The sequence below is a fragment of the Gymnodraco acuticeps genome, unplaced genomic scaffold (assembly GCF_902827175.1).
Source record: "Gymnodraco acuticeps unplaced genomic scaffold, fGymAcu1.1, whole genome shotgun sequence".
NCBI lineage: Eukaryota > Metazoa > Chordata > Actinopteri > Perciformes > Bathydraconidae > Gymnodraco > Gymnodraco acuticeps.
The window spans coordinates 543,197-571,023 of NW_022992250.1; the positions used below are offsets into that span (position 1 = coordinate 543,197).

The following is a 27,827-nucleotide window of genomic DNA, read 5'->3' on the forward strand; positions in this document are numbered from 1 at the left end:
TTCTGTTGTGCCTGTGTTTTGGACCCAAGCTATTGGCTTCTGGTTTTAAAATATGATTATAAATCTCCATGTGACAACTACACAGCAGACCGTTCCACATGTTCTCACCGCGGCATCAGCTGCTCTCCTCCTGCTCTCCTCCTGCTCGCCACAGGACAAGTGACGACAGGGCATAAATAAACCTGTGAGCTGCACACACACACATACTCACATTGTGCAACAACTAATAACTGGTGGTAGCAACGCTTGTAACTTCACTCAGGCATGCAAGCTGAAATGTTTGTGTTCAGTTTCATTTGGCTAATAAATACCAAGCTGCGAACAGAAGGGCGTTGGAACTTATATACATGTATACGCTTTCAGCATGTACTCTAAGGGTTATATTTGTAGTGATGATCAAAGTTGGTTAAGCAGGGTCTTTAAAGACTTGCAGCTTGTGTACAGTTATGTTGAGGTGTTAGCCATGAAAGCTTATCTATCTACACTCTGTTCTTTAGTGGTTAGGCCTACACCACAAACTGTTAGTTCAACTGAACTGCTCTAATACCTACAGAGCATGTCATATGTTGGCACCAAATCCAAGGTGTCTGGTGACAAATCATACATTTCTGTCTCTTTTACGTGAAGATAAACGTTTGTGGAATCACTTTAACCACTTTCAAATTGTCTTAAAATACTAGAGACAATGCTTTTCTGAAAGTATATCTCCAAAACAGCTTACAATGTTTAATCTCCAAGATTACAGCCCTTCTCAATGTGAGAAAGTTAGGGCTTTCCCCCTTTAGTCGATAAGTAGAATCATTTGTCATTTTGGTCTTTAACGGCCATTTTGAAATACTTTCATGCTGAATTAACGTATGAGCATATATCAGTTAAACACAATAACTAAAGTAGTGCTGTCACCTAATACTGTAGGTAGAAACTATTTTTGCAGATCAATAAAATAAAATAAATATTAGCTGACTTTTCTCTTCGAGGGCAGTGATAGAGAAATGATCTCTTTTGATTGATTATGTGCTTGTTAAATGTGTGTATGACTTATTGCTTTTGATTAACACCCATTGACCCAACATATATGAAGTTCTATCATTTTTGGCTTTTTTGTATGCGCCAATAATCATTAAGCCAATATAACATATGATGCTTTTGGTGAGACCTTGGTGAAAGTGGCAAAATCATAACAACCAGGGTGTGTTTATCAAATACTGCTGTTTTTAATGTAGTGCCAATCCTTTATTTAGCTATTCATTTGTTTCATGTTAAGATGACGCTACTATGAGCACATACTTAATTTTGATGAACCCATGGTATCCTTTTTAATTTAATAATAGGACAATTCCATTTTGATAAGGGTAATCAGTTGCTGTACAATGCTTGGGTTCATCTATGGGTGGGCAGTTGAGATTGACTGCACCTGTTGCCCCTGTCAGAGTGTGTTTTGTGTGTTCTGTGCCTTGGGTTTGTTTCTGTTTTAACGTTTTCTTTGTGTGTGTGTTCTCTCTGCAGTTTTGGAAAGCAGCTGGGGGGTAGACGAGGCTGTGAATGCATCACTTTGGAGCCGTCAGAAATGATTGTGGTGAGTGGAGAAACGCCGCCTCTCTCTCTTTTAGGCCCTTTGTCTCTGTCTCTCTCCCAAGCACCTCCCTCTCTATCCTCCCTCATCTCCCATCTCTTTGATATTATTCCCGTTTTCCCATCTTTATTTGATGTCTGTATCACCTTTTCTCTCCTGTACTGTCCCCTTTTTCTCCCTCTCTTTCATCTCCTCTCCATCTCCCCCACCTCTGTTCTTCCCCTCTGTGACACCCCCTTTCTGTATGCACAGTAGATCTCGTCTACATATTCAAATGAGCTTCATTGGTTGATATCTTCCAAAAACATATGCCTTTAGAAAAACAAATGATGTATTATGGAGAATTGTTCAAGCCAATCTAAATAATTACATCTAATGAAATGTATAACAAATGTGTACACAGGCCCAACAATGAATACAGTCAATTACATGTTCGAAATTACACATAAACAACAACAAAACAAGATTCTTCTTCTTCAATGTAAGTTAATTTGAAAAAAATGGGGATGTTTATGAATTTGACTAATCATGCATTCGCTGCTACCTATCAAATAATGGGTAAAAACCACCAGCTGTTACAGAGAGTGATGCATTATGGGTTTGTTGTAGCCTTGATGTTCCTAGGCCTGCAAGTCTTCTTTAGAAAATGGAATCTCAGTTTATCCAACAACATCAGATATTCTTATACTTTTCCTAATCTAATGGTAGCTTTTACATTTAACATTTGTTTTAACAGCAATAGTAGGAAAGTTATGTTTCACACGTTCCTGTTACAGTGTTGTTTTTAAGTAGATATTTACCAACACGAATTGCACATTTTTATAAGAAAAAATGTTTAAAAAGCACCCTTCAATTTCCGAGAATATCTAAAAGTACTCTTCCCGCTTGCAATATTTGCATATGCAAATGTAGTGTTTCTATCTGCCTCCACAAGGCTGCAGTGCTAACAAAGTCCCTGTCTCTTCCTAAATGTCCTCCCTGTTCCTGTCTACGTTCTCCTGAGTCTCCGTGTCTCATACCTCATTCACACCAACGGTGTTTCAGGGCCAGTTCGGAGCTGGAGCTTGAAAAGCACCAGGTTTTCCTGTTCACACCGCAGCGGAGCAGCCTCTTAGCTCCGGAATCCGGTTCATTTCGAGCACCAAAAAATTGTCCGGCCAGAGCAAAAGCACCACATACGTCACGCTTACGTCGAGGCGGGGGCAGGGGCAGGGGCGGGATCAACTCCTGAACAACAACAAAAAGCCCACGTTTTATCCAGCTTGTACACAACGATGGAGAAACTTAACAAGCAGCAGTGGTCCACTGAAGAGACCAGCTACCTACTGGGAATCTGGTCTTCCGAAGAGGTACAGAGGAAGCTGGAGCACAATCGGCCATTGTTGTTGTTGTCGGTGTCAGCTCTGAGGGGTTTCCGCGCGGTTGGGTTTGGCTTTATGAAGCAGGCACGCAAACGGTTACGTCATGATGCAAACGATGACCCAATGACGCAGCACCAGTCGGACTCTGGGCAGTGTGAAAAGAGCCGGAGCGAAACCGAAGAACCGGTTCTGAACCTGAAAAGCTCTAGCACGGAGCTTGAACCGGAGTTGCGTTGGTGTGAATGAGGTATCAGGGACTCCAGGGATACACGTTTATTATAAAAAGCAGCAGGCAGCACCATTTCCATGGATGTTATAACATAGAGAACAGATTTGACCTTGTGGCTTCCTGAATGATACCTGTCCATTTGACCTTTAAGAGCGGGTTCAAAGAAGTCTAAGACTGTACAGGAAACCCCCTACACGTTTTTACACAGATATTTTAGAGATGCCATCTTCGGAGCTTTCTTTTGCTATGACTGCACAGACTTACTGACTGTCATTACTGTAGCCAGGGGGACAATGATGAAACCTTATCATTCTTAGACAGGCGCTCTGTCACTTTAAACTGAGGCAATAATGTGCAAGATTTTCATTTAAAATGAATGTCAGGCTTACCTCTTCCTGTCACTTCTTGTTACAACATAATAATGATTTTCCCTCTTTCCCTCTGAGAGTTTCCATATGAAGTGCTTCAGGCAGTCTTTTACTCAGAAAATATCCCTTTTTTACGCGTTGAAATTTTTTCTGTAAAGAAGAAAAATGAGGATCTTGTGTCGGACATTTTGTACCAATGTGGGTATTGTAGGCTTAGTTCATACAGTTATGTTGAATCTAGACAATTAAACAATTGCTCCTTTTTAAAACATCAAAAAGTATGACATTTTGGGGATTTCTCTTTTACATCAAAGATTAAAAGCAAGATGTTGTTATGTCACAGTGGTTGTCGTGTTATCTTTAAAATTAGTTTTTTGTACAGACTCAATAAACCCGATCAATAGAAATGATTTTGCTCTAGATTTGCTGTTTTAGACGCTTCTTTAAACAGAGCAGGCTAGCTGTTTCCCCCCATTTACAGTCTTTGCCCCAAGCTAAGTTAGCTAGCATTAGATTTATATTTTTATATATAGACATTTGGGTGATTTAGAACTTCTCATGCAACAAGAAAGTGATTCCCTAAATGTCAAACCTGTACCTTTTTCTTGTTTTTTGATGATTATGATTGCAATACACTCATCATATTGTTGTATTGTGTGTCCAGCTTTTTGCAATATAATTCATTATCAAGCAAAGTAACAACACTCACATATGTTTAAAGAAAGACAGAAAGAAAGGGGGGCAGGAAGTCACTGTAGCAGTTGCATAAAAGGGCATTTATATCTTAGAAGGAAAGAAAAGGTACTCTGGGAAAGTAAATAAGTAACACTCTCCCCTCATCAGCCGATGGCACTTTCTGTCTGATCAGACAGTCCCAGGAAACAAGGAGCTAATTTAACCAAACTCAGGAATTCCCCTTCACTCCTTGCATAACTAGTAACTACAACATCTAAAGGAGAGTTAATACATTAGAATTGATAACCAAGCAGTAACAAAGCTCAAATTAGTACAGTCATTGCATCTTCTTTTGCTGTTGCTTGACTGGAGATGTTGGAAAGGAGACGTGCAAAAGTAGAAAGAGACTTATTGAAAGTCTATATTTGCTGAAACATCAATAAACATGACGGTCCATAAATGTCATTGCTTGCTTACTGAGTGAATTAATTCCATATTAAGGTTGTAGGAGCCTCGAGGCTTGTGTTTGACCAGTCAGGACTGCAGAATCCACCCAGTAGTTTCAGGGACATCAGAACATACATGTCTTGTAAAATGCTGGCAGTGAAGAAGTGTTTTAATAGTGAGGGAGCTGCCCTTTCATCACGGCTCGTAATCCTTAACTTCCCCTGTGGGTCCATTCAGAGGCTATTGCGACAGTAAAAGGGAGTGGTGGTGCTGACAATCTCAGGTATGATTTAGTGATACTGTGTGAATGTGAAGCTGGGGTTTGCAGCAACATTTAACAGTTATCCTGGGGAATAAAGGATACAATGAAAAAAGAAACATTTGTTGCTGAGGGAATAGATTTGAATATGTTGTGCGTGCCTGGTGTGCCCAGAATCCAAACCATTCCAGTGTGTGTCGTCCTTGAAGAGAGATGTTGGTGGTGATTTGGAGGGGAGGAGTGAGTGCTTTAGTAGAAAGCGGAAATCGCGCTCCATTGAAGGCGGGGCCTCGCATATGACGCACACCTGTTAGCCTGTTCCACAATTCTTCGTTTTCCGAGGCTAGGAAGGATTCTTGCCTCGCTTCTGAAGCAAGTGACTCGGAAGACATGTGCTACCAAGCAAGCGTCCTCGACATTGAGAAACACCCTTGGTCTTCACATACGGGCATGTCTGTTCCCAGGTGTTTGCATTTGTGTCTGAGAACCAGGAAATGAGATGATGTAAAGGGTTATTGTTGTTGTTGATATCCATCATATGCTTGTGTTGTACATTTTTAACAGTATGTGGTGTGGATCTGGAGTGTCAAGACTCAGTAAATAAATGGGTATAAAACACTAAAGCTTCCAAATTATCGAACCAGAAAATAATTGTTCACAAATTGCTTTAGTGTTGTGGTGCAATATAATACAAAGTGAAGGAAAAAATGACAATCATTTAAAAAGCAGAGAAAGACATTTAAAAAAGTTCAATAAAGAATGTGCACAGTCTTAACAATGTGCAATGTTCAAATGGACAATGGAGATCCACAGACGTACCGCACTATTTGTCATCAGCTGTGGAGGGTAATGATAAATCAGGGTTTCCCACACATAGACTATACTTGGGCGGGCCGCCCAGGTATATTAACGGCCGCCCAAGTATATTTCGCGACCCATTTTTTTTTTTTTTTTTTTTTGTATTCGTCCGTGACCACGACGCCATCTGCGATCGATTAACTTGTGGACAATGATCCCTCGCTCCCTTGCTCTGATCTCGCCTCGTTAAGTGGCCTGCCTCACACAGGGTGACTGGCTGTCTACATCAGGGGTGCCCACACTTTTTGGGCTGGTGAGCTACTTTTGAAATGACCAGCTCACCGAGGTCTACCAACCAAAAATAAAATCCCAAATTGCAAGGGTTGCTGAATAACACGTTTTATTTATACATGGGATAATAGGGCTGCAACAAACGACTAATTTGATAATCGATTAATCTATCGATTAATGAAACGACTAATCGACTATTCAGACTATTACTGTATGCCTTGCACAATTTCTCAAACCCTCTTGTTTAGCCATCAACTTTTAGATTTAGCTTGAGGTTGTTTTAGGCATGTGGAAACTAACAATGAAGACAATAAAGATGAATACTTGATTCAAAAATACATATATTATTAAATTAACAAATTGTGAACAAAACTAACATTGCTTTTTATTTAAATTAAATAAATAATATTTCACATCAAAATAAACAACAATGTTTTAACAAATCGTATTAAATAATCTGATGACAGAACTGTAAACAGAATAGCTGAAACTTTAACAAAATAAAGAGTAACTCAGTTACCTCTAATCATTAACCCATGTTTGAATCATTGAGTTAACTGCTTGTGTTGCTGCTAGCATACATAACACCTGACGTGGAAACGTTACTCGTGGATGGGGCTGCAGAGCTGCTAGAAAGACAGTCGAGCCCGGTGCATTCCTCCGTCTGAATGTGGTGCACTTTTGCTAAATGTTTGACACATTGCTCGTGTTACCGCCCTCACATGCTGAACTCTCTTGGCAAGGAGCATTGTCCACCTCAAGACGGGTAACATTTAACCACACCTTGGAGCGCTACTCTCCGCCATCTCCTCCGTGTGTTGCTGCTTGTAGCAGCCGCGTGTGTGTAAACTGCCCCGCCCCCTCGCGCACAGACGGGGGAGAGAGATCTCGTCTCGATTGGAAAGATCGAAAATACACCGACATTTGTTTGTCTTTGTGCATGTTAGAAACGAGTTGGCGACACTAAGATTGCGAGATAATGTTTGTGTAGCAATAATACATGACCTTTCTCTTTCTCAACTCGCTACTCGGAGGGAAGTCGCTGTCATATGCAGGGGCGGCGCCAGGGGGGAGCTAGGGGGTGCTGAAGCACCCCCCAGGATTGCCAAAGCACCCCCTAAGCACCCCCAAGAAATATGTGTTTTTTTTTTTTTTTTTCGAAAATTATTATTATTATTTTTATTAAATTAGAAATATTATTGATTACATCAATGCATATGTGAAACAAACACATTTTTGACCAAAAACATAAAGCCAACACAGGTGATATGATTAGGCCAATGGTCAGCACCCATTCGATTTTTGACCTACCCATAGGCTAAATTACTTTGAGACACTTGATTGACTTCCTGTTAGCTAGAGCGCCAAATGATTTGCTAACAGCAAAGTGAAAAATGGATCGTTTTTTAGTCCTTAAACGACCACGTGTGGACACTCAATCAAAACCAACTGAAAGCGAGAGGGATTCTGCACATAATAGGCCTCGTGAGTACAAGTAGCTTACTTCTGGGTCTCTGTGTTTCATTCAAGCCCTGCTCTGTGTGTGTGTGTGTGTGTGTGTGTGTGTGTGTGTGTGTGTGTGTGTGTGTGTGTGTGTGTGTGTGTGTGTGTGTGTGTGGTGTGTGTGTGTGTGTGTGTGTGTGTGTGTGTGTGTGTGTGTGTGTGTGTGTGTGTGTGTGTGTGTGTGTGTGTGTGTGTGTGTGTGTGTGTGTGTGTGTGTGTGTGTGTGTGTGTGTGTGTGGCACGAGCCATTTTGTGTGCGTGTGTGCGCGAGCGAGCGAGAGAGCTCGCCTCGCGCACCAGTGGGTATCTACCGGAGATCGTTGTGGTTAGCATCTGGTGCTAGCTAGCCAAGCTAATGGATATAAGGAGCTTTTTCAACAACAAGGTGGAGGGAGAACTCTCTCCTGTCAGACGGAGAGTCTCAGGTAACCTCAACTCAGGTGAAGTAAAGGACTCTCTCAGTGTTTAGATAGTTAACTTTAGTCTAGTTATCTCAGTGGGTCTCAAACGGTTTGTTTTAAAAGGGGAGTGATTTGTAAAATATCTATAAAGAAATAGAAAATCTGTTGACAGTTCTGTTTCGTATGGGTGTTGAGATGTATCCATAGATCTCTTAATGTTGCTCTCAAAGTGCACCAGATTGATGCTTTTAACTTAAATATGTAACAACAAATCTTCCCGGGGGAGCTAGCCCCCGGACCCCCCTAGAGGAGGTGAGGACCCTCCTAGAGGAGGTGAGGTCCGCTCCCCACTTGTAAAAATAGCACTTTACTGCCTATATGCCGTGAGCTGATTACCGAGCCTTCATTGTAACAGTCGCGGGTGCACTGTGTGTGTGTGCGTGGGGAGTGTTGCAGTAGAAAATTCAACTGTAGCGCTGGTGCATTCATGGGAAACCCTAAATGTGTGAGCACCCTCTATGAAACGTCAAGCTACCCCACAGCACCCCCTAGAGAAAATATCTGGCGCCGCCACTGGTCATATGCCTTGTGAACACTCCGATAATGCCTCTCCACGTTACCTTTCTTTGGCAGAGCGACGCTTGCTTTACAAATAAGGCAAATAACCTTTGAATGTGACATCACAAACAAATATTCTTCCTCCCATTCTGGGTGGAAGTGGTATGTCTTTAGCTTCTTGCTCGGTCCCGCACTCATTTGGTTGTTTGTCTCTTGTTTGTCTCTTTAACTTAATTTGAGTTTTCCCGGCACTTGACTGATTTTGTATCGCTTTGCATTCTGGGTTAACAGACTGGAAAGCGATAGGTCGCTTTTTCTGTCAATCAAGTAAACTCCTCAATTAAGTGGCAGGGAGGCCAAGGGAGGAGGGATCAAAACCTGTTTTGTCTATTTTAACGGAACAGGATTTTTTTTTTTTATGAATGACTCGCGATCTACCAGCATTGCCCCCGCGGTCGACCGGTTGCCCGCGGTCGACGTACTGGGCACCTCTGGTCTACATGATGTGGCCTGCCAACATGGCCACTGTCATCTATCATAAATCAAAGCCCTTGATTGGTCTCTGTGTGTCATTCAAGCTCGGGATAACCTCAGCTCAGGTGAGGTAAAGGACTCTGAGTGTTTAGATAGTTAACTTAGTTTAAGTTCTCAGTGGGTCTCAAACGGTGTGGTCACCATTTATGTAAACACATATTTCCATTTGAGAGGGTAGTGATTGATCTAATGGATAGTGAGGTGGGCTGAAGATCGGAAGGCTGTGAGTTCAAATCCCGCCAGGAACACCACCACTAGTGTGCCCTTGAGTGCCATCTTTACGCAAAATGATTATACAAAATGATTATACAAAATGAAAACCTTTCTTTTTTCAAAGCTAACAAATGATTTCACCTAGGATATTCATACACTATGTTCTGCTTGTGACTATATGAGGGGTTGATGCAAGTAGAACATTATTGGGTATCAATCCGCAACACAAAATAAAATGAAATCCCATTCATGACAGATGTGAAAAGTAATTGCCAAACATAAATACAGTGAATGAAAGTTCTGGATTCTGCTGCCAGTTGAATCTTCCCAGAGAAAATCCTTCTGACGCACAGTAGCTGATGCATTTAAGGTTGCAAGCAGCAGCGGCTTGTGTGGAATGAACAGGAGAAAATCTGGGTGGTCAGCCTAAATTGTAAAAGTTATACTGACAGAAAACAGAAGCACATCTTCGATCAAATCAAAAAAGAACATACCATGGCACTGGATGAATGGCGGATGTTTTATTAGGACATAAGATGATAAAAGATATTGAGAAGACAGAAAACATGTACTTGCTTACACACACACATTTACACACACGCTCACACACTGTTTCAGATGAATGCATAAACACACGAGCAGAGGGACTGTGGTCTAGTCACACCGCATTGCAGTCAATCAGCTAATTAGGGCCATGGGAGTAGTATAGGCAGTGTAATCTGTGGCTATCGTCATGACTCTGGTCACAGGATGGACAGGGGTGACATTCACATACTGAGAGGGCGGGGTTGTTTGTTTAGAATGCAGGGGAATGAAAGAAAGTGGGAAGAAGGGAGTAAGAAATGAATGAATCGGGCAAAAATGAGTTGGCCAAAGAGGGTGATGCACAAAGGAACGCAAACCATCAGATAGATGAGAGGAATGTAAACTGACTGATGAGTAGATGGGAAGTTAGTCACACAAACACATTGAAATGGACACAGGAAATATGGACACATTAATGCTGTGACAGTCAGTCAGAATCATAGAGGCAAGGCTCCTCAATGGCTGAAAGTACTCTGGTGGTCACGGGGTAAATGGGGTTTCTATTCAGTCAAGAAGCCAGAGAGGCACATATAGTTAGGGTTGGGAACCGAAACTCGGTTCCAGATGAGAACCGATAAGAAAATGCCGGGTACCGGGTACCCATACAAAATACACAATTTCGGTTCTGCTTAACGGTTCCTAAACGCGGTAGACCCTGTATTCCAGCGGGTCCGTCTGCACCGCGGTGCTGCGGTGACCCGGTGGAATACAGGGCGGACCTGGAGAATCACAGAACGGCCGGTCGTCAGCGGGCCGTTGACGGCCGGCTCGGTACGCTGACGGCCGGCACCGCCCTTCATTTTTTTAAACGGCATCATATAAATTGCGCTGACAGGCGACAGAGGTCCACAGTTGCCCCGCAGCGATGCTCCCCCGCCCTCCCGTAGACATTTCACGAGCTCAGTCACTTCATAACACCAAAGATAGGTCGCGGTAAACACTCTGAAGTGAGGCTCCACTACACTAAAAAAGAAAAGGCAAAGTGTAATACCTGTTAATAGCTTGCCACAGGCATAGCTCAGTTAAAATAAAGCACAGCTATTGTGCAATACATTTGTATTGCATGTATATTTTTTAGTAACAATTTCAGTTAAAGCTTTTAAGAATAAATATATTTTTGTTATCTAAACGTTTGACCTCTTTATTTTACAATTTTGGAATCGAAACGGGGAATCGATAAGAACCGGAATCGATAAGCAGAACCGGAATCGAAATCGGAATCGATAAATTTCAAACGATACCCATCCCTACATATAGTACATAGTGAGAGAAACAAAATGTGGCTATATATTGACAGGATAGACATAGAAGTCTGGGAAATGTTTTACTTTGCCCTCCAGAATTTCCTGTCGATTAACTTCAGGCTGCCTGTGTCGTGAGGGTTCTTAAAAAGAGAATTTTTTTGCCTTCAAAAGGGACACAACAATACCAAGACGTTTCTTTTACAACTTACTTGGTATTTTATAGCTGAACTACCCTTTATGCATCTGTTTGAGTCCATTCCAGCTAAACTACCCACAATGCAGTAATGATTCTGTTGACACAGCAGACCTTCCTCACACATGCTTGTTTCTCTGTCTGTATCAACCCATGGCAGCTATTGAGTCCCATTTCAACAGTGACAGAAAATCTTTCAGTCCATCCCTTGTCTCGTGTTTTACGTTTAAGCCGCTTTCTAATCGATGTGCAAGATTTTTTTCAATCAAACAGCTCTGTGAAGGTTGCCTTTGAGAGATAGAATGACACGTTTTTTTAGGTATCGTAGGTGTTATTATATATGTGTTTCATGTAGGACAACAGGAAGATAGACAGCATACATTTTTCAGCTTTTACCATCATCTCATCAAAATGCACACAGTAGTTACTTCTGCTCACAACTTTTCATGGATGATGAAACTTTATCAGTTGTGAGAACAATGCAGGATTGTGAAATAGATCCACTCAATTTATTTCTGATACTAATTATTCACAGGCAGAGTACATGAATAAATGCATGAACACTTGGAGTGCTAATTGTTGCAATTTAGCAACTAGCAAGTATAGCTCAAAGCACATTACGTGACACGGTTGCAAATGAAGAGTGTGGTAGTAAGAGGGAAGTAAAATGATAACGATAAGGAGCTGGAAAGTGAAGATAAGTAACAGACAGAGACAGAGGGTGTTTCTCAATCGCGAGTAAAGCTGCTCCAGAGCCACTATTTCAAGCATACTACGTCATCGAGTGCCGCCGAAGTACTGTTCCAATATCCAGCATACTTGGAATTATACCGAGCCCGGCGTACTTCGTTTGGAGAAATTTCGAGGCTGCACATGTGTAGACTCCGCGGTCTTAAAATCCCACAATGCTTAGCGCGCGGACCAATTTCCCCAAATCTGTGGTGGAAAATGTAAGGCGGGGCCTCTCATATGACGCACACTTGCTCGCCTGTTCCACTCTTTGTTTTCCGAATGCCAGGAAGTATTCTTGCCTCGCCTCTGAAGCAAGACGCTCGGAAGACGATGTGCTACCAAGCAAGCGTACTCGACATTAGTGTTGTCACGATACCAACATTTTGGTTTCGATACCGATACCAAGTCAATAATTGCGATTCCGATTATTTTTCGATACTTTTCTTAAAAGGGAAACAGTCTTAAATGTAATTATTGTGCTTTATTTCACACCAGAACCATAACCACATTGGTAAGTTAGCTAAAAAGATAGCCATATTAGACTGTTATCATTGCCATTAATTGCCTCGGCAAACTACGAAATTGTTCATTTGTCACAAAATAAATTACACTGGTTTGACTTAGATTTGAGGGCTTGAGCATGATGTAATTATGTTATCTATCACATTCGCTAACCTGTCTGGATGGCGGTTGGCGAGGTGCTTAGCAAAGTTTGATGTGTTGGCTCCCTTGGTTTGCAGGGATCTAAAACATTTCTTACAGACAGGCCTCGTGGTGTCCGTAGGCTTGCCCTCACTGTCAGAGATATCGCTCAAATACTTCCAAATTTCGCTTCTGGCGTCTTTTTTGTCAACACGCCGAGGCGCAGCGGCAGTTGCACTCCCACTTGCAGCCATGCTTCTCGCTTTCTCACATGCTCTGGCAGCTAGCGCGTGCTTGAGAGGGGAGGGACTTATAGCGTGCTTGAGAGGGGAGGGGAGCGTGCTTGAGAGGGGCGGGACTGCAGGCACGGCTGCAGTGCAGGGAGTGGAAGCAGAGCGCTGAACACACACGGCTCTTATTAAAACGGCGCTTTCTCACCGGAGTACTTTTCCCCGTCATTCTTAAAGTACCGATACTAATGAAACGGAGGAATCGTAAAGTTTTTAACGGCAGGGTATCGCGGTACCTTTCAAGTATCGGTACACCGTGCAACACTACTCGACATTGAGAAACACCCTGAAAGAGGGTACAAATATTCAAACACCACCACATGGACCCCATTTGTTTCTTTCTCTTTTGGCCTCTCATAGTGTCAGCATACTGCCAGAAAGCTTGACAAACTGAAAGGCTGGACAACAAACAGAAACATAGAGCACACTTGTTAAAAGACGCTGAATTATCAAATCAATATTGTGGGCAGGCGTGGAATAACTCAACAGAAGGCCGCAAAGTGTTAAGCGAGAAGAGGTGACTTTAGGCTGACACGTGGGTGACTTTGTACATGATTTACACAGTGTGGTCTCGGATATAATAGCAACAGAATGCTGCATCTGTTAATAGACACAAGTACAACCAACAAAGAAAATATGTTGAAATAAATCAACTGATGTAATTCAAGTCATGCCACTTGAGGCTATGCTGGTTAGGGCTAACAACTTGACTTGCAAATGTGGAGTTCGAAAGAAGTGAGAGGGTTGCAGGCAACATTAAGTAAGTATGTAAAACTTTATTTATATAGCACCCTTCTCAACACGGATGTACAAAGTGCTTTACAGTACAGTACAGTACACAATTCACAGTGCAACTATAACATGTAGAATAAAAGGCATAAAACAACAGCAGGTAATACATAGGATAAAACATACGATAAAACACCAATACAAGACAGCTACTAACTCACCTCCTCTTGAGTTAGTAGCACCACTTAGCCACTGCTAGCATAACACACCTGAATATGAGCTGCATTATGGGTAACGTAGGCATCAGGTTTTGACAAGGTAGAGGAATGTGAGACTAGGCAACATATATTTCAGCATCTGTTGAGATTCATTGTTGCAGTGTCAGTGACAAAAAAACACAGATGTTTTTTTAAAAGAAAACAACATTAAAGAAAAAGGCATAACTTGAAGGTTTAGAGTTTGGATATCAAGTTTTTTGCTCAATCAAGCACAAAACTATTATTTAAACATTCAATTATAATGCATTTAGATGTAAGAAAGAGAAAACCCTTAAATATATAAAAGCCAAGTTACAGCGATATAAATCATTACAAGGTTGGGTAGCATATTTCAAATTTCCTAAAACACTTAGTCATTACGTACATAATAAGGCTATTGACTCACGTAATGGAATGCAATGGAGAGAGTAAACAAATTCCTACCGCGACAACAGACCAGCACAAAGAGCCTATGGGGAATGAATTGTATGGCCGGAATCTGTGTTATGTGCTGTTCTTTTTCTGCCTGGGAGGATATTTATGTATTTACGGTTTCCTGAAGGAAACTGTGGGCTCAGTGTATCTCTGTGCGCGTGTCTCAGAGAGAGAGAGAGAGAGAGAGAGAGAGAGAGAGAGAGAGAGAGAGGGAGGAAGGGCAAACATGTGAGTAAGTCTGTCAGTATGCAACGTGTTGAGCAGCTGAACTTCGTCTTGAACTCTCCAGCTCTCAGAAGAAGACAACTCTCGCTGAAGTTTATCCACTTGGTTTTTCCCTTTTTTGTGGATGCTAGCCTCAAAGGATTTAGTGTCACAGGATCCCTCAGGATTTTAGACCTTTTTTAAAATGTATTTGGACGCAACCCTTCTATTAATCTTTTCGTAGTGTTCCCCTGCTGTTTTTAGTTTCTCCCCTCCCGTGGTATTTCCTGCTTTTATGTGTTATTCTGATACCGTGCTTGCGTCCGGATGAGTGTGCTCCGCTGGCACCGGCTCTCTGCGCTCTGGAAGAACTGGATGTTCAACCAGGAGCCAGCAGAAGAGCAGGGCCAGATCTCAGAAGTTTCAGGGAATGAAGCAGAGCAAGGGGCAAAGGAAGGGAACAACCACAAGGATCACAACTCTTTTCAAGACTTAACGGATTCTAAAACACAAAACTTGGATTGTAACAAACAGAAATCAGAAATCGAGAACCAGACATTGGAATTAAAAAAGCAAAACTCTATTCTTAAGAACCCAAAGCCTGATCCATTTAAAAGAAGCATCTCTGAGCCGTGCTCTCAGGTCTCAAACTGTGAGGATCAGTCCTCCAGGTCTCTCCACGCTCGTGAAGGTTGTGGGTGCAAATCCCGTAGAAGCTACTGTTCTGAGGAGGCTGTTGACTGTGTATTGCAGGTGGATAACGGCAGCGAGGGGGACGACGGTTTTCTGCAAAGAGAAGGATCCCAACGGAGGTCCAGACGGCGCTTTAGGAGGGTGAACCCTAGGGGGGAACGAGAAGTCATCACAGACGGCCAAGAACCCTCCGGCTACAACACGGTAAGAGTGACGCCAAAACAAGTAGCACTGTACAATGAGGGTTTAATGCCAATGCTTGTTACTTTTACAGAGTTTATGTCACTTGACACAATAGCTTTTTCTGGGCATTCACAACTGGATATATTTGATACATTTTATTAGTAGAATTTGATGATGTCCAAAAGTCAGTTTTTCAGATCCCTGCTGACATCTTTACTCATTAGTGCTTTCATTCTTAGCAGATGAAACAGGTTGGGAAGTGTCCTCCTGCTACTCTTGCTAGTGCTACCAGAGCGTGGTCTACACATGCAAAGGTCTATGTTGTCTGATCAAGTTCTGCGTTTTCTGTTATACAATGTAACATTTTGAAAATGTAAAATCAATTTAGGCATTTTTTGTATTTCCCAGTGGTACAAAACCTTCTTAAGTGCTTCTCAATGAGATTGTGTGTGTGTGTGTGTGTGTGTGTGTGTGTGTGTCCTTCTTTGTGTGTGTCTGTGTGTGGAGTTTCCCTCCATTTGATGGAATCACTGGAGCCAGCCGTGTGTCAGTTACAGTTTGACTAATCTGTAGAAACCACGCTTTGCGACACACATTCACTAAGGCGCACACACACTTCAGTTTGCTTACACACACGCATGCACCCACACACATATGAACACACACACACTTTTCCCATCTCATAGATGCAAGTGTCCTTTGCCGACCCTACTCTATGTGGGTCTGTAGCTTCTCAGTCATTATTCCACTGTTTAAAATAACATGTTTTGCCTTCAGCATAGCCTAATCCTGCCCCATTGTTATGTAACTGCTCTGGTGTGCTTGCACTGCACAAAGAAGGACAAAAACAAGTGGGAGATTGTGAATGTCCTCAAAAAAAGAAAGGATAATTATATTAGTCCTTCATTTAATTTAAGCAAGATTTGAGGGCAGGATGAACTAAAGACATATTTGGCAGTAGGAGAACATCCCTTAGAAGAGATCACAGTTCCATGGCATGTATTGTACACTGGTCATTGTTAAGTGACAGAATGAAGCCCTTAACAGGCCCACTTTCCTTTTATTAAATAAGAATAAAGACTAGAATAATAGGATTCGCTAGTCTTACCACATTGTACTTTTACTACACACAGACAGTTTGCATACTTCTCAGTATGACTGTTTTTTTCTCTTCCTTTTTCACGTTTCTGCTGATGTGTTCAGGATTATGTCAACAACCAGGTAGGACAAATTACAAAAAGCTCCATCCTTGCACTGTTTTCCAACCTTTCAGTGTTTTTTTGTATCTGTTGATATGTGTGACGTACGTATGTGTGTTTGTGTGGCGTCAATGATTGTGTGAGTAACTGGTACACCTGTTGTTTAGACAGAGGCAGTGCTGGGAAAAGTGGGTATATTTGGGCCTGCCACACACAGTGGACACACTGCTGTCTACCGGCACTGTGGGTGGCAAATAGGAAGGGGGCTAACTGTGGAATAAACAGATGCATGCTGGGAACAACAACGGACTGGGTAACAAATGGAGGAAAAGGCCCTTAAAACATGTTAAGCCCCAAAGCTCCCGCGACACGACACTGTGTCTCAGGGCATCTTAATATTTAAGAACCTATTAATGTGTTATACCAGATTAACGGGAAGAATCTCAGCTAACTGACGATACAAACCATTTTTACCAAAACAAAACACAAGTCTCATAAGAAGCATCTAAATGACCCCTGAGTGAAAAATGCTAACGCACTTTGGCACAGAACTCAAGATAAAAGATACCCTGATTACTTATCGTAGCTGCACATACAAGATATCCGATTAAAGGTATATATATCATCACTGAGTGATCCGAACTCGCGACAGGGGAAGCAAACACAGACATCACAACACGTACCTTTACGGAGCTTTTACAGGAGATCGTCTCACCGTAGCTGTCAATCTGATCAAAAGACGTGTTCAATGGCATTAAAACGAGAAAAAACGCGGCTGAATCGGTTAATCCATAGGTTGATAATGTTTCTGTGGATTTGAAAAAAATATTTATAATCCATAATTCCATTTTTATGTACAAATCGGAGAGTAAAAGTTAGCTGCTAATGGTAGCCACCAGAGTTATCGCAGCTTCCGGTTTTGGCTATGCATCAGTCTCACACACACACATTACCAAATAAGGAGTATGTGGGAGTTCCCCTCGATTCCATTGGCTCTGACGGTTAGAAAAAGATGTCAATCAGCTAAATTGAGCAAGGGGGGCCAGATACAGTATATGGAAAATCCACCCAAATGACCCCAGAAGTGTTTTTGTTTGTGCTAAATCTCTCTAAAAGGTCAAATTGCACTTGTTTTGCATCAATCTTGATACAGGGTACTTATTATATGTTGTAGTTTGGATTCCTAAAGCTTTTAGTCTACCATCCCATCATTCAAGGGTGGTTTTCACTATAAGTATTTTTTTTTTTGGACAGACACAATAATTTACATTTTTTTACTGTGTTCAATCTGAATTTACTTTAAAATAAAAACATCTATATTGATTCTGACACTTCTACATCCAACTCACAGGTGTAACCTTGCTTTGACAAAAAATATTATTAATTTAACCCTTTTAGAAGGGAAGATATGGTCATTTGTTCTGGGAATGTCATTTTCGAGCCTGAGACCTGAAAAACAGGCTCGGGCCTTAACAGGTTAAGTTTGACATTTAAACCCGACAGGACGGTGACAGGTTTGGTCTCCATTTTTAGGCTTATGTCAGATTTCCTCAGAACATTAGCGGCTAATAACTTTGATTGAGAAAATAGTTGCTAAGTGCCAGAGCTTTCTTTGCACATATATACAGAGAAGAGAATACAATAAGGATTTTACAAATTGTTATCCCCAAAGACTGAAATAGCCTTGTAGTAAAATATGTGACTTTCAAAATAGTACCCACAACTTTCATCCCTTGAATAGATGTTGTGATTATTGTTATCATGTTAAGTTATATCTCATTAAAATCATCGATGATAATTTTTTCTTTTGGAGGCTTTCCACTTTCAAGTTCATGTGATGTGTCTGCTGCTGTGGTGATGAAGATATGCTTGTTGCTTATGTGCTTTAAGAAGTGATGTTTGATTGATATCGATTGATTGATTGATCATGTGCTCACTTAAAGACATTCCTTATAGTTTATAAACCAACAGGTTCGAAAACTGGTTACGGAGGCAAAATAACATAAAACAAGCCTGACAAAAGACACTGAGTGGTATCATAAGGTTTGGCCCATTTGTGATGAAATAATGGTAATGATTGGGGGTTACACTGGCTACACATGTGTATCTTTCACACACACACTCATTGAGAATTGTTTTTCTTGCAGTGGATCAGAGGATGTTGTTTAGAGGCCTTATTGAACCATAATAACATCAGTAATCCATTACCACCAGTGTGCACCAGTGTCTGGAGTCCCTCTCTCTCTTAATGGCTCCGTCTGCAGTGAATGAAAGTTCCTGCAGCTATGAATTAAAAAGAGTCCTACAAATGGTGCAGGGGTTAGGGAGAAAATGTAGCATGTCATGTATCTTGCGCAGCTTCTATCTACAAATTACACAAATGAGTCGGTCCATTGGGTGTATTGTTCTTCTTTTTTTTATAGTCAAAATAGAAAAAACTGCCGATTAGATTATATATTTTTTTATTACTCCGGCAACTCGGGTTGCAATTGATTCTCATTGATCCAGAAACCTGACTCCTCTTACAGCAAGGCAGGAGACAAAAGATCATGTGCATTCTCTCACTGCCATGGCAGACCGTTGGGATTCACTCGTGACTCAGACTGATACCACACACACACACACACACACACACACACACACACACACACACACACACACACACACACACACACACACACACACACACACACACACACACACACACACACACACACACGCGCACATATGCACATTGCACAGAAGCAGACACATGCACACAGAGAAAGTCACTTAATTAAGTCATCCGATGCCTTGCTGGGTTTCTGTCTCTCTCATTGGTCAAACCCAGAGAGATGGATGAATCCATCACCTCATTTACCTCCAAGGGGGTACCGGCTCGAAGGGATTTTACACCAGACCACCCCACTCAAACCAAGGGTCATTAATTTAACATGATGCAGGGTCAGACATCTGCACAGGATAGTTCAGTTTGCGCAACCCTTTAATAAATTCAGCAAAAGGCTGTCTTCGTGATCCAACTTACATCTTACATTATTTTTGACCAAGTACGTCCATAGCAATATTGTGAAGATGTTGAAGATTGGACAATGAATGCTTTATTACATTTTTACACATCTATAATTGTTAAGTAGTCACCAGCAATGTGGATGAATTGATCAAGTGGGTGAACATCCAATAATAGTCAAGCTTCAAGTCTGGTTAATTTAGAAAATGATATCACTTCTCTGTAATATAGCCTTATACAACTAGGTTAAGACAAAACTAATAATATTACAATATTACAAATATAAGATGATATCTAGTGCCTTTATATGTATGTATTGCCCAGCTCTTATCCAAATGTGGTAAGAGTCTAAAACATTGGTATTTTTGACAAGCAATGTGAATATAGAGTAGACTGAGCTTTTAAAACGCAATTCATTTGTACGGTTTCCTTTGTTGCTGTGTGACGACCTAGATTTGTCTTGAACATGCTTTTGTAAACGTGCAGAGCGTGAAGCACCATCCTCTCGTCTTTTTTGAAGCAATCGAGTGTCGATACACACCGGAAACACCTCGTCTCTTGCAACGTCTGTGGTTAGCAGACTTCCTGTGTCTTATACCAGAATGACTGACGTCTGCTTCGTTTTTTCCCCTTCCAAACACTTCAGCATTTGTTTCCCCTCTCTGGCTAACCTGGGACACACTCAAGTTAAGTGTGAGAAAACCTGCAAAGCATCAGCGAACATACATTGAAATCCCTTTTGGTAGAGGAGGTAATTTGTGGAATCTACTTCAGGCAAAATGTCTAAAATTACACTCTGTTGCTCTTTACTGTAGACAGGCCCTGCTTGCCATAAATACTGTCGGTTAGGGCTGCTCGATTATGGCAAAAATCATGATCTCGATTATTTGGGTCAATAATTGATATCACGATTATTAAAAACGATTATTATATTAATTTACTTTGAAAACATGAATTTATTGGAGAAAAAAAATGTGAACAGTATGTTTTTAACAGTTGATTACCCTGAACGTTAAGTATAATTCAACTGAAAAACCAATACAAAAAAAATGTAATTAAAAAAAAAAAAAAAGTAATAATAAAAAAAAAAAATCGTTTTATTTTGATTACGTTGTTTTCGTAATCGTTGCAAGCCATAATCGTAATTGCGATTAAAATACGATTAATTGAGCAGCCCTACTGTCGGTATGTGTTTCTTTTGTAAATCTCTGCACACAGGAAGCAACACATTATAGCTAACTCCTAAACAGCAGTGTGGACATGTCCCAGAGACAGCTGGGTTTAGCCATTGATAGATTAATACCCTTAGAAATAGGATTTGATTCCCTTAGTTCCCAACTCTCAACAAGAGTGCTTAAGAAATATGGGTGTTGTATGCTGTCAAATTGTCCCTAGTTTGATAGGTGACTGCTTTAAAGTTGGTTTTGTGGGCAGTCAGTAGCACATTTTGTCAAGCCACATTCCCTTCATTTAAAACAGTTATCTTGTTACACATCTTTGATTGTTTTTATTTAAATATCTGTCTTTCTATAGCCCCCTAATGTACATAATTGCAGTGGCTTACAAAGAAGCCCAAAAAGTGAAGTAACACTGCAAGAAAGTGGCCATATTGTTTTTTCTGTACTATTTTTAAAAGCTTGTGTCACATATTATTGGTAGTAAGTAGGTTAGCATCACTCCTATAAGAAAAAAATCAACTCAATCTAACCTCTGTGTGGAGGTAATCTGTTGAGGAATACAGTCTCAATGGATTAGGATGAGGTTGGTTCGGTTGTTTCTACATCTACAACAAAGAAGTATCCAAATCAAAAAATGGTCTTCTTTTAATTCAGAACGTCTTAATTTCTAGATGTTTTTAACTGTAGTAACTGCTGTAGCTTTAACACTTTTGCTTACTTGGTCTGCAAATTCATTGTTACTCTTACCTCATGAAATACCAGTTTATTTTAGGGGGCCATTAGCAGTGACTGACCATGATGTCTTTGGTGGTATCATATTAGCTCAATGTGATGAGCTTGTGCCCGTCATGCAGGGACATTACTCAAGTTACCCTAACGTCACTGCTTACAATCAGGTTAAATCTAAGGTTGCGTTCATCATTTCGTGGGCAAGTCATAGGTGTGACTCATACCAATGCTTTGTCATAACACAGTTAACCTGATGTGGAGAGTAATGGAGAAATGATTCTCCATCATCCTTCAACGTCCCCTCTGGTTTGAAGGTCATCTGTACGGGCTGATGGGAAGTTGCACTTGCTTTGTATCAGCAAATACTGTTAAATCTGACCTGGCCTGGGAAGTTAGTCCATACCAGATACTTTTGTAAGAAAATGGTTACAAAAGGCCGGTTAAAATTGTCTGGGAACTTTGTGCTCCAGCCACTCTGGTGTTTTGTTAAAAAAAAAGTCAATTTCCTGCACTGATTGTGTTGGAATGAGCTCATTGCTGTCGGTCAGTTTTATAGAGTTTTGCTTGGCATTGAGCGACGAAGAAGTTGTTAAAATTCCCATAATATTCCTGGCTTCATTTTCATGGCCATTAGTGTGTATGCGAGTGTAAAGCTTTTGAAAATCTACATGTGGTGCTGTGTGTGCTACTATTTCTCACTGATTGGGTGTGTCTGGTGTTTTAGTACTTTTTGAAAGTCTTTAAGAAGCCGTGTGTTTGAATGCACATATATAAAGTTTGCAGGTTTTTAAGTATGTCTGTCTTTTTTTTCTTTGGACTCTGCAGTGCTTTAGTATTCTGGGCTGCTTTTGTTTTAAAGCCCCTTGCTGCTTTAATGCGCCCAGTCTGTTCCTGAACTCATCTTAGTCTCATTCTATCAGAATGCAGCTGAACCCCAAGGGCCTTTAGCCAGCTCTGCCACTGCAGACCAGCCAGGGGCCCCAGGGGGAGACATGGATCCAGGAAGAAGGGGGGAGGAGATAACAGGAAAGGCCATGAGAATAAAATACTGGATATTTGTCCTAGGAAAATGAGGCTACTTTAAGCAGGGCTGCATCTCGATAATTATTTCTCTTTTTTTAGTCAGTTTATTGAACATGTCAGAAACATACAACAATAATATATATATTCTCTTTTTTTTCCTTTTTTTTTCTCACTCAAATTAATAATTATAACAAAGTACAAAAAACAAATAATAACAAAAAAAAAACAATAATAATTCTCATTATTGTTATACTGGCTATTCAACCATGAAAATGATACTCTGCAGGTTTATGGCTGAAGTTAAGATGTCAATTGTATCAATGTTTTATTATATAAATCATCTAATGAAGTGTAAATTAATAGATATGAATTGTTTCAATATCATTGCTAAAGGGCGGGACAGTCCTTATAGATAATACATAATATCTAGAGTAGAAAGTTGCTCTGTTCAACTCTTAATAAACATCAGTTTTATTTTTTATTTTAACCACTTATTTGACTTTTTATAGTACTTTGTTTCTCTTTTTCATCTCACTGTGCATTGATATCCCTCCCTATGGGAAGAAATAATAGCCTTTCGATCCATGGGTCATTTTACTGTGTGCCTAGAAAAACCCCTCTGTAGAAAGACTGGGAATTGGAAATAAAGCAAGACCAAGCTTGTCCGAGATGGTGTTGGGTTAGAAGCAGAAGGGGACTGCTTTCCGTCAACAAGTTAAACATTTGAAAGCTATTTAAAAGTACCAGCAAAGAAAGACCCATGTATCAGGTGACTCAGCATCTAAAGAATGGAAAATCACAACTTGGCATTGCCATTTTAGTTTTGATCTAGATTTCCTTTCACCCTTTCCTGTTTTTCCTTCCACTGTCTGATGTCTTGTGAATCACACATGTCATGAGAATAACCTTTTGAAGATCAAGAGGAGAGGAAGGAAGGACAGAATAACATGTGAAGAAGTAAAAGATGACTAAGATAAGATAAGATAGTACTTTATTGATCCCAATTTGGGCAATGTTTGTTTTTCTAGTAGAGAGACGGATGAGAGACTGTAAAGCAAAGTTAACAATTACATACAATGGAACATAAAAGTGATTGAAATTACTTTTTTGAAAATGGTGAAGACAGACAGCAGAGTGATAAGGAATCAAGGATTAAAACAAGATGAATGTATAGGCCCGAGGATCTCTCAAGGACCAATGGAGAAGTGGGGTGGAGGGAGGAGAAAGGAAGGTGAAATGAAGACAGGAAGATGATGGGGGTTGACAGGTAATGAAGAGATGAGTGGGGGTGCAGTGGGGGGGTGTGAGGCACGGGGGATGGAGGGCAGGAAGGTGAAGGTTGTGGGGAGGTCAGATGGGGATTTAATGGGAGGACAGGAAGGATGGGGTGAGAGAAAGGCAAGGTCGAGAGAGGTTAAGGCAGAAGAGAGAAGAAGGTCGGTCGGAGGATGAGGTGGTGTGGGGGGGGGGGTTGGATCTATCTTGGGTTAATTGAACTTGAAAGTGACACATGACTATATTTAACCTGCTTGGACTATCAGTGAAGGGGTATTGACTACCTCAAGATAAACTGATAAGCACTTTGAAGCTTAATTCCTTATTTGTCACCTGTTTCTGTGACAAACTGATAATGTAGTCATGATTGTTATTATTCAACCTCCCATTACACATGAAGGGTTAGATTCTCTGGCTTCGAATTCAATTCAAATAGCTTTATTAGCATGGCCATAATGACATACAGTGTTGCCAAAGCTTTGTTAAATTGTGACATCTGTACATACATATATACAATTGAGATGTACTGTTACGTTCATAATGAACAAATGAAAAAATAACATGTTTCTTTGGAAGGAAATCAATATATTTGTGAACATGAACTATAAAAATTCATTACAAAAAACAACATAACAATAGAAAAAGTCAAGGTGAGTTATTGATTAATGCTGCTAGTCAATTAATATAATACATGAATAATAAAATAATAATAAAAAGACAAAATAACTCATAAGAGTGTCAAAGGGAAACTTTGGAAATCAACAAATGACATCAAGGGCAGAAAATAACGTTTTGCATCTACGAAACATATCGATTTCGATTAGATAACTGCCTACAAACGGAAGAACAAAACCAAAAACATCCAAATATTGTTCATCCTACCAGCTGCTCTGCTACAACGATCATGTGCAAATCAATCACTTGTTTACTTCCTCAAATTGTGACTCAGGCTGAAAATATGCTACGCAGTCTTGGACCGATGCCTTTAAACACCAACCACAGACCTCGGTTTGCCCAGCGCTGCATCCATCGTAAATGCACAAAGAACATTTAACACTACCTTTCAAAGCCCTTCTGAAGGATCTGGCATGGTTATGAAAGGTAACAGGCAGAGACATCTTTGGTCTTCAATTTCGTTTTAAAAATAGACTTTTGAAACCTGCAGACATCCTGATGTGTGTGTGTGTGTGTGTGTGTGTGTGTGTGTGTGTGTGTGTGTGTGTGTGTGTGTGTAGAGTACATTACGCTGGGCAGCACAGTGTACAGTGGGGCACTATCTGTGGCTGTTATTGTTGCTAATTGTAGGCATTACATCAGCCTCACCAAGAACACAACCTTGTTGAAGTCTCTCTATTTATTCTACTCTGCTTCTTCCTTCCTTCCTTCCTTCCTCCCTCCTTCTCTTACCTCTGTCCCTTATCCTCCCGTCATCTTCCCTCCCTGGCATCCCCCTCTCTTTCCTTCATCTTCCCTGTTCTTTCTGCCTGATAACATTTTTCTTTTGAAGTATGCACACAAATAAGGACACAGTGGGCAAAACCATGACCCAAAGGTCTTAACATACAAAGTGTTCATTATGTCCACATGTTCCCTCAGTTCATGTTGTCTAAATGGCTCCTTTCAGGAGATCAGCAACATTGGGAATTGCTGACTGTTGTGCACCAAACAACAACAACAACAACAACAACAACCTACACCCTGTAGAAGAACAAAGCCTTTACTCTTCCTCCCTTACCTCTCATTGAACTTGTGAAATCCTGCTGGCAGCCCTCCCCCCTTCCTTCTGTTTGTTTAAATTGTTCATCCACGTGTCTACTCTTGTCAGTTATCTTTTTCTTGCATGCTCCTCTCTGACTCACTGTGTTCTATACTTCCCTCTCAATATGATTTCCTCTGCTCCTGACCCTCTGTGTCATTTCTTACTCTTTATTTCACTTATCCAGTGAAGAAAAATAGAAATTAACTTGCTTTCATGTGTTTATCTATCTTCTGAGACACCACGTATCACGTTTTTGAGGATGTGCGCAAACATGACGTCATTCTGAGAGCATCAGCTGGAGGTCAAAACATAGATGAGTGTCATCAAATTGCAGACTAAATGTTATATACTTTCGATAAATATGGTGTTCTCCTTTGCAGTTATTCTTTATGATTCTTTTGAACCCTTATCACTTTGTTTTATGTTCTTCTGGACTTAAATCTGCCCCTGGCTCTGTAGTCGGAAAGGGAAGGGCTGGTTTAAATAGCAGGAATTCCTGTCTTGTCCTTCACACACACACACACACACACACACACACACACACACACACACACACACACACACACACACACACACACACTTAGTTTGTTCACACACAAGCACATGTGATCAGATGGCCCCACTTTCACATAGTTGTCTCTTTGTGTTGGTTACATGAACGTTTGTTTCGGTTGTACATGTGTTTGGTGTTGTAGGACTTAGTTGTGTACTCGTCTACTGTACACAGGAAACCATCGGATCATATAGGGACTTAACATTGACTCCATGTTTGTGATGATTACATACATATTAAATGTTAAACTTTTTAACATTTTCAAACACTTTATTATTAAAGGTGGGGTAGGTAAGTTTCAGAAACCGGCTCGAGATACACTTTTTGTTATATTCCATGGAATGCTCTTAACATCCCGATAGCAAAGTGCTTTGACAAAAAATCCATACAAAAATGTCATCTGTGGAAGCCGTGATACTGTAAAAAGTACAACCAATCCGGGCCGGCTAAACGGATTGGATTGCCGCCCTGTCTGTCAGCCTTCCATCTCGAGCACGCACAAATGTATCTCGTGCCCTCATTGGGTGTGCCGTAATTGGGCGTGCATTGCGTGTTCATGTGTGTTGGAGGAGGTGCTCTGTAAGGAAGTCTGAAGGAAGGGGCGGATTATTTTCGGCTGTGTACTTTCAAATGTTAGTGCACTCGAGCCGGTTTCTGAAACTTACCTACCCCACCTTTAATAGTTTAAACAGTTTTTCAGGGTACAGTGACTGTTGCCTTTCCTTTAACGTAGGGTAAGTAAGAATGGAGAAACCAGCTCGAGTGCGCTAGAATTTGAAAATACTGAAAAAAATCACAGAGCCCCTCCTCCAACACACATGAACGCGCACATGAGCAATGAGGGCACGAGATAAGTTTGTGCACAGATGGAAGGCTGACCGGCAGGTAGGCCATCCAGTTATTTTAGCCGGGCCGGCTAAAATGATTGGTCGTGCTTTTTACAGTACTACGGCTTCCACAGATGACATTTTTTTATGTATTTATTGTCAAAGTATGTAATGTATTCATTGCTATCAGGATGTTAAGAGTATTCCATGGAATATAAAAAAAAGTGTTTCTGAAGTGAATTACCTACCCCACCTTTAATGATTGAAATCCAATGTTATTGTAAATCTTGTTATGAAAGCAGCAAGATTTACAATATTTCCCCTCCCTTTCAAAAGAGTGCATTGTCATGTAACTGAAGCCGTTAGTTGAATAATTAAAAAGTCAGTTGACAAAAAATCTGTAACAAAACATTTGAAGGGATTCTTTTAAGTTTTTGTTTTGTTTTTTCGGATTGCAAAATCAATGAATGGATCAGACAAAAAGGGCTAACTTTGGCTCTTCAAATTGTGACTCCAGATTCAAACCAGCAACGTAACATTCACAGCCCAGTGTAAGTCTGACACTGATGCAAAAAATCCAGCCTTGCCTCGATGTTGCAAAAAAGATGTGATGAACTGAACTGATTAGCTGTGAGCAGTTGCAAGAAAGACACGCACACACACACACACACACACACACACATAATGCTGGCGCAAGCATGTGAGGGTATTCAAATGAGCGTGCAGCATCCCAGGGGGGCGATTGTCCCATCAGCAGGCTCAGTGACACACAGAGACAGGACCCCCTCAGTGAACACACACACATTCACACAGGATGCGGTGTGTACGTCTAGTCAGTTCAAACTGTCTCATGTGTGTGAGTCTGTCTGACGGCTTGCCA

The 27,827-nt window shown here is 40.9% G+C and overlaps 1 protein-coding gene across 16 annotated transcripts in view; it reads left to right on the top strand.

Annotated features, from left to right (window-relative positions):
- rapgef6 (Rap guanine nucleotide exchange factor (GEF) 6) overlaps window positions 1-27,827 on the top strand; it is a 159,465-nt gene that overhangs the window by 53,466 nt on the left and 78,172 nt on the right. For 6 of the 16 annotated variants that reach the window (XM_034206549.1, XM_034206550.1, XM_034206553.1 and 3 more), the window contains exons 5-6: window positions 1,507-1,576; window positions 15,275-15,418. In XM_034206549.1, the coding sequence (XP_034062440.1) occupies window positions 1,507-1,576; window positions 15,275-15,418 (214 nt within the window). Of the gene's footprint in view, window positions 1-1,506; window positions 1,577-14,574; window positions 15,419-16,600; window positions 16,619-27,827 lie in introns of those variants that run through there. The other 10 variants (XM_034206539.1, XM_034206547.1, XM_034206540.1 and 7 more) reach the window with 4 other exon arrangements.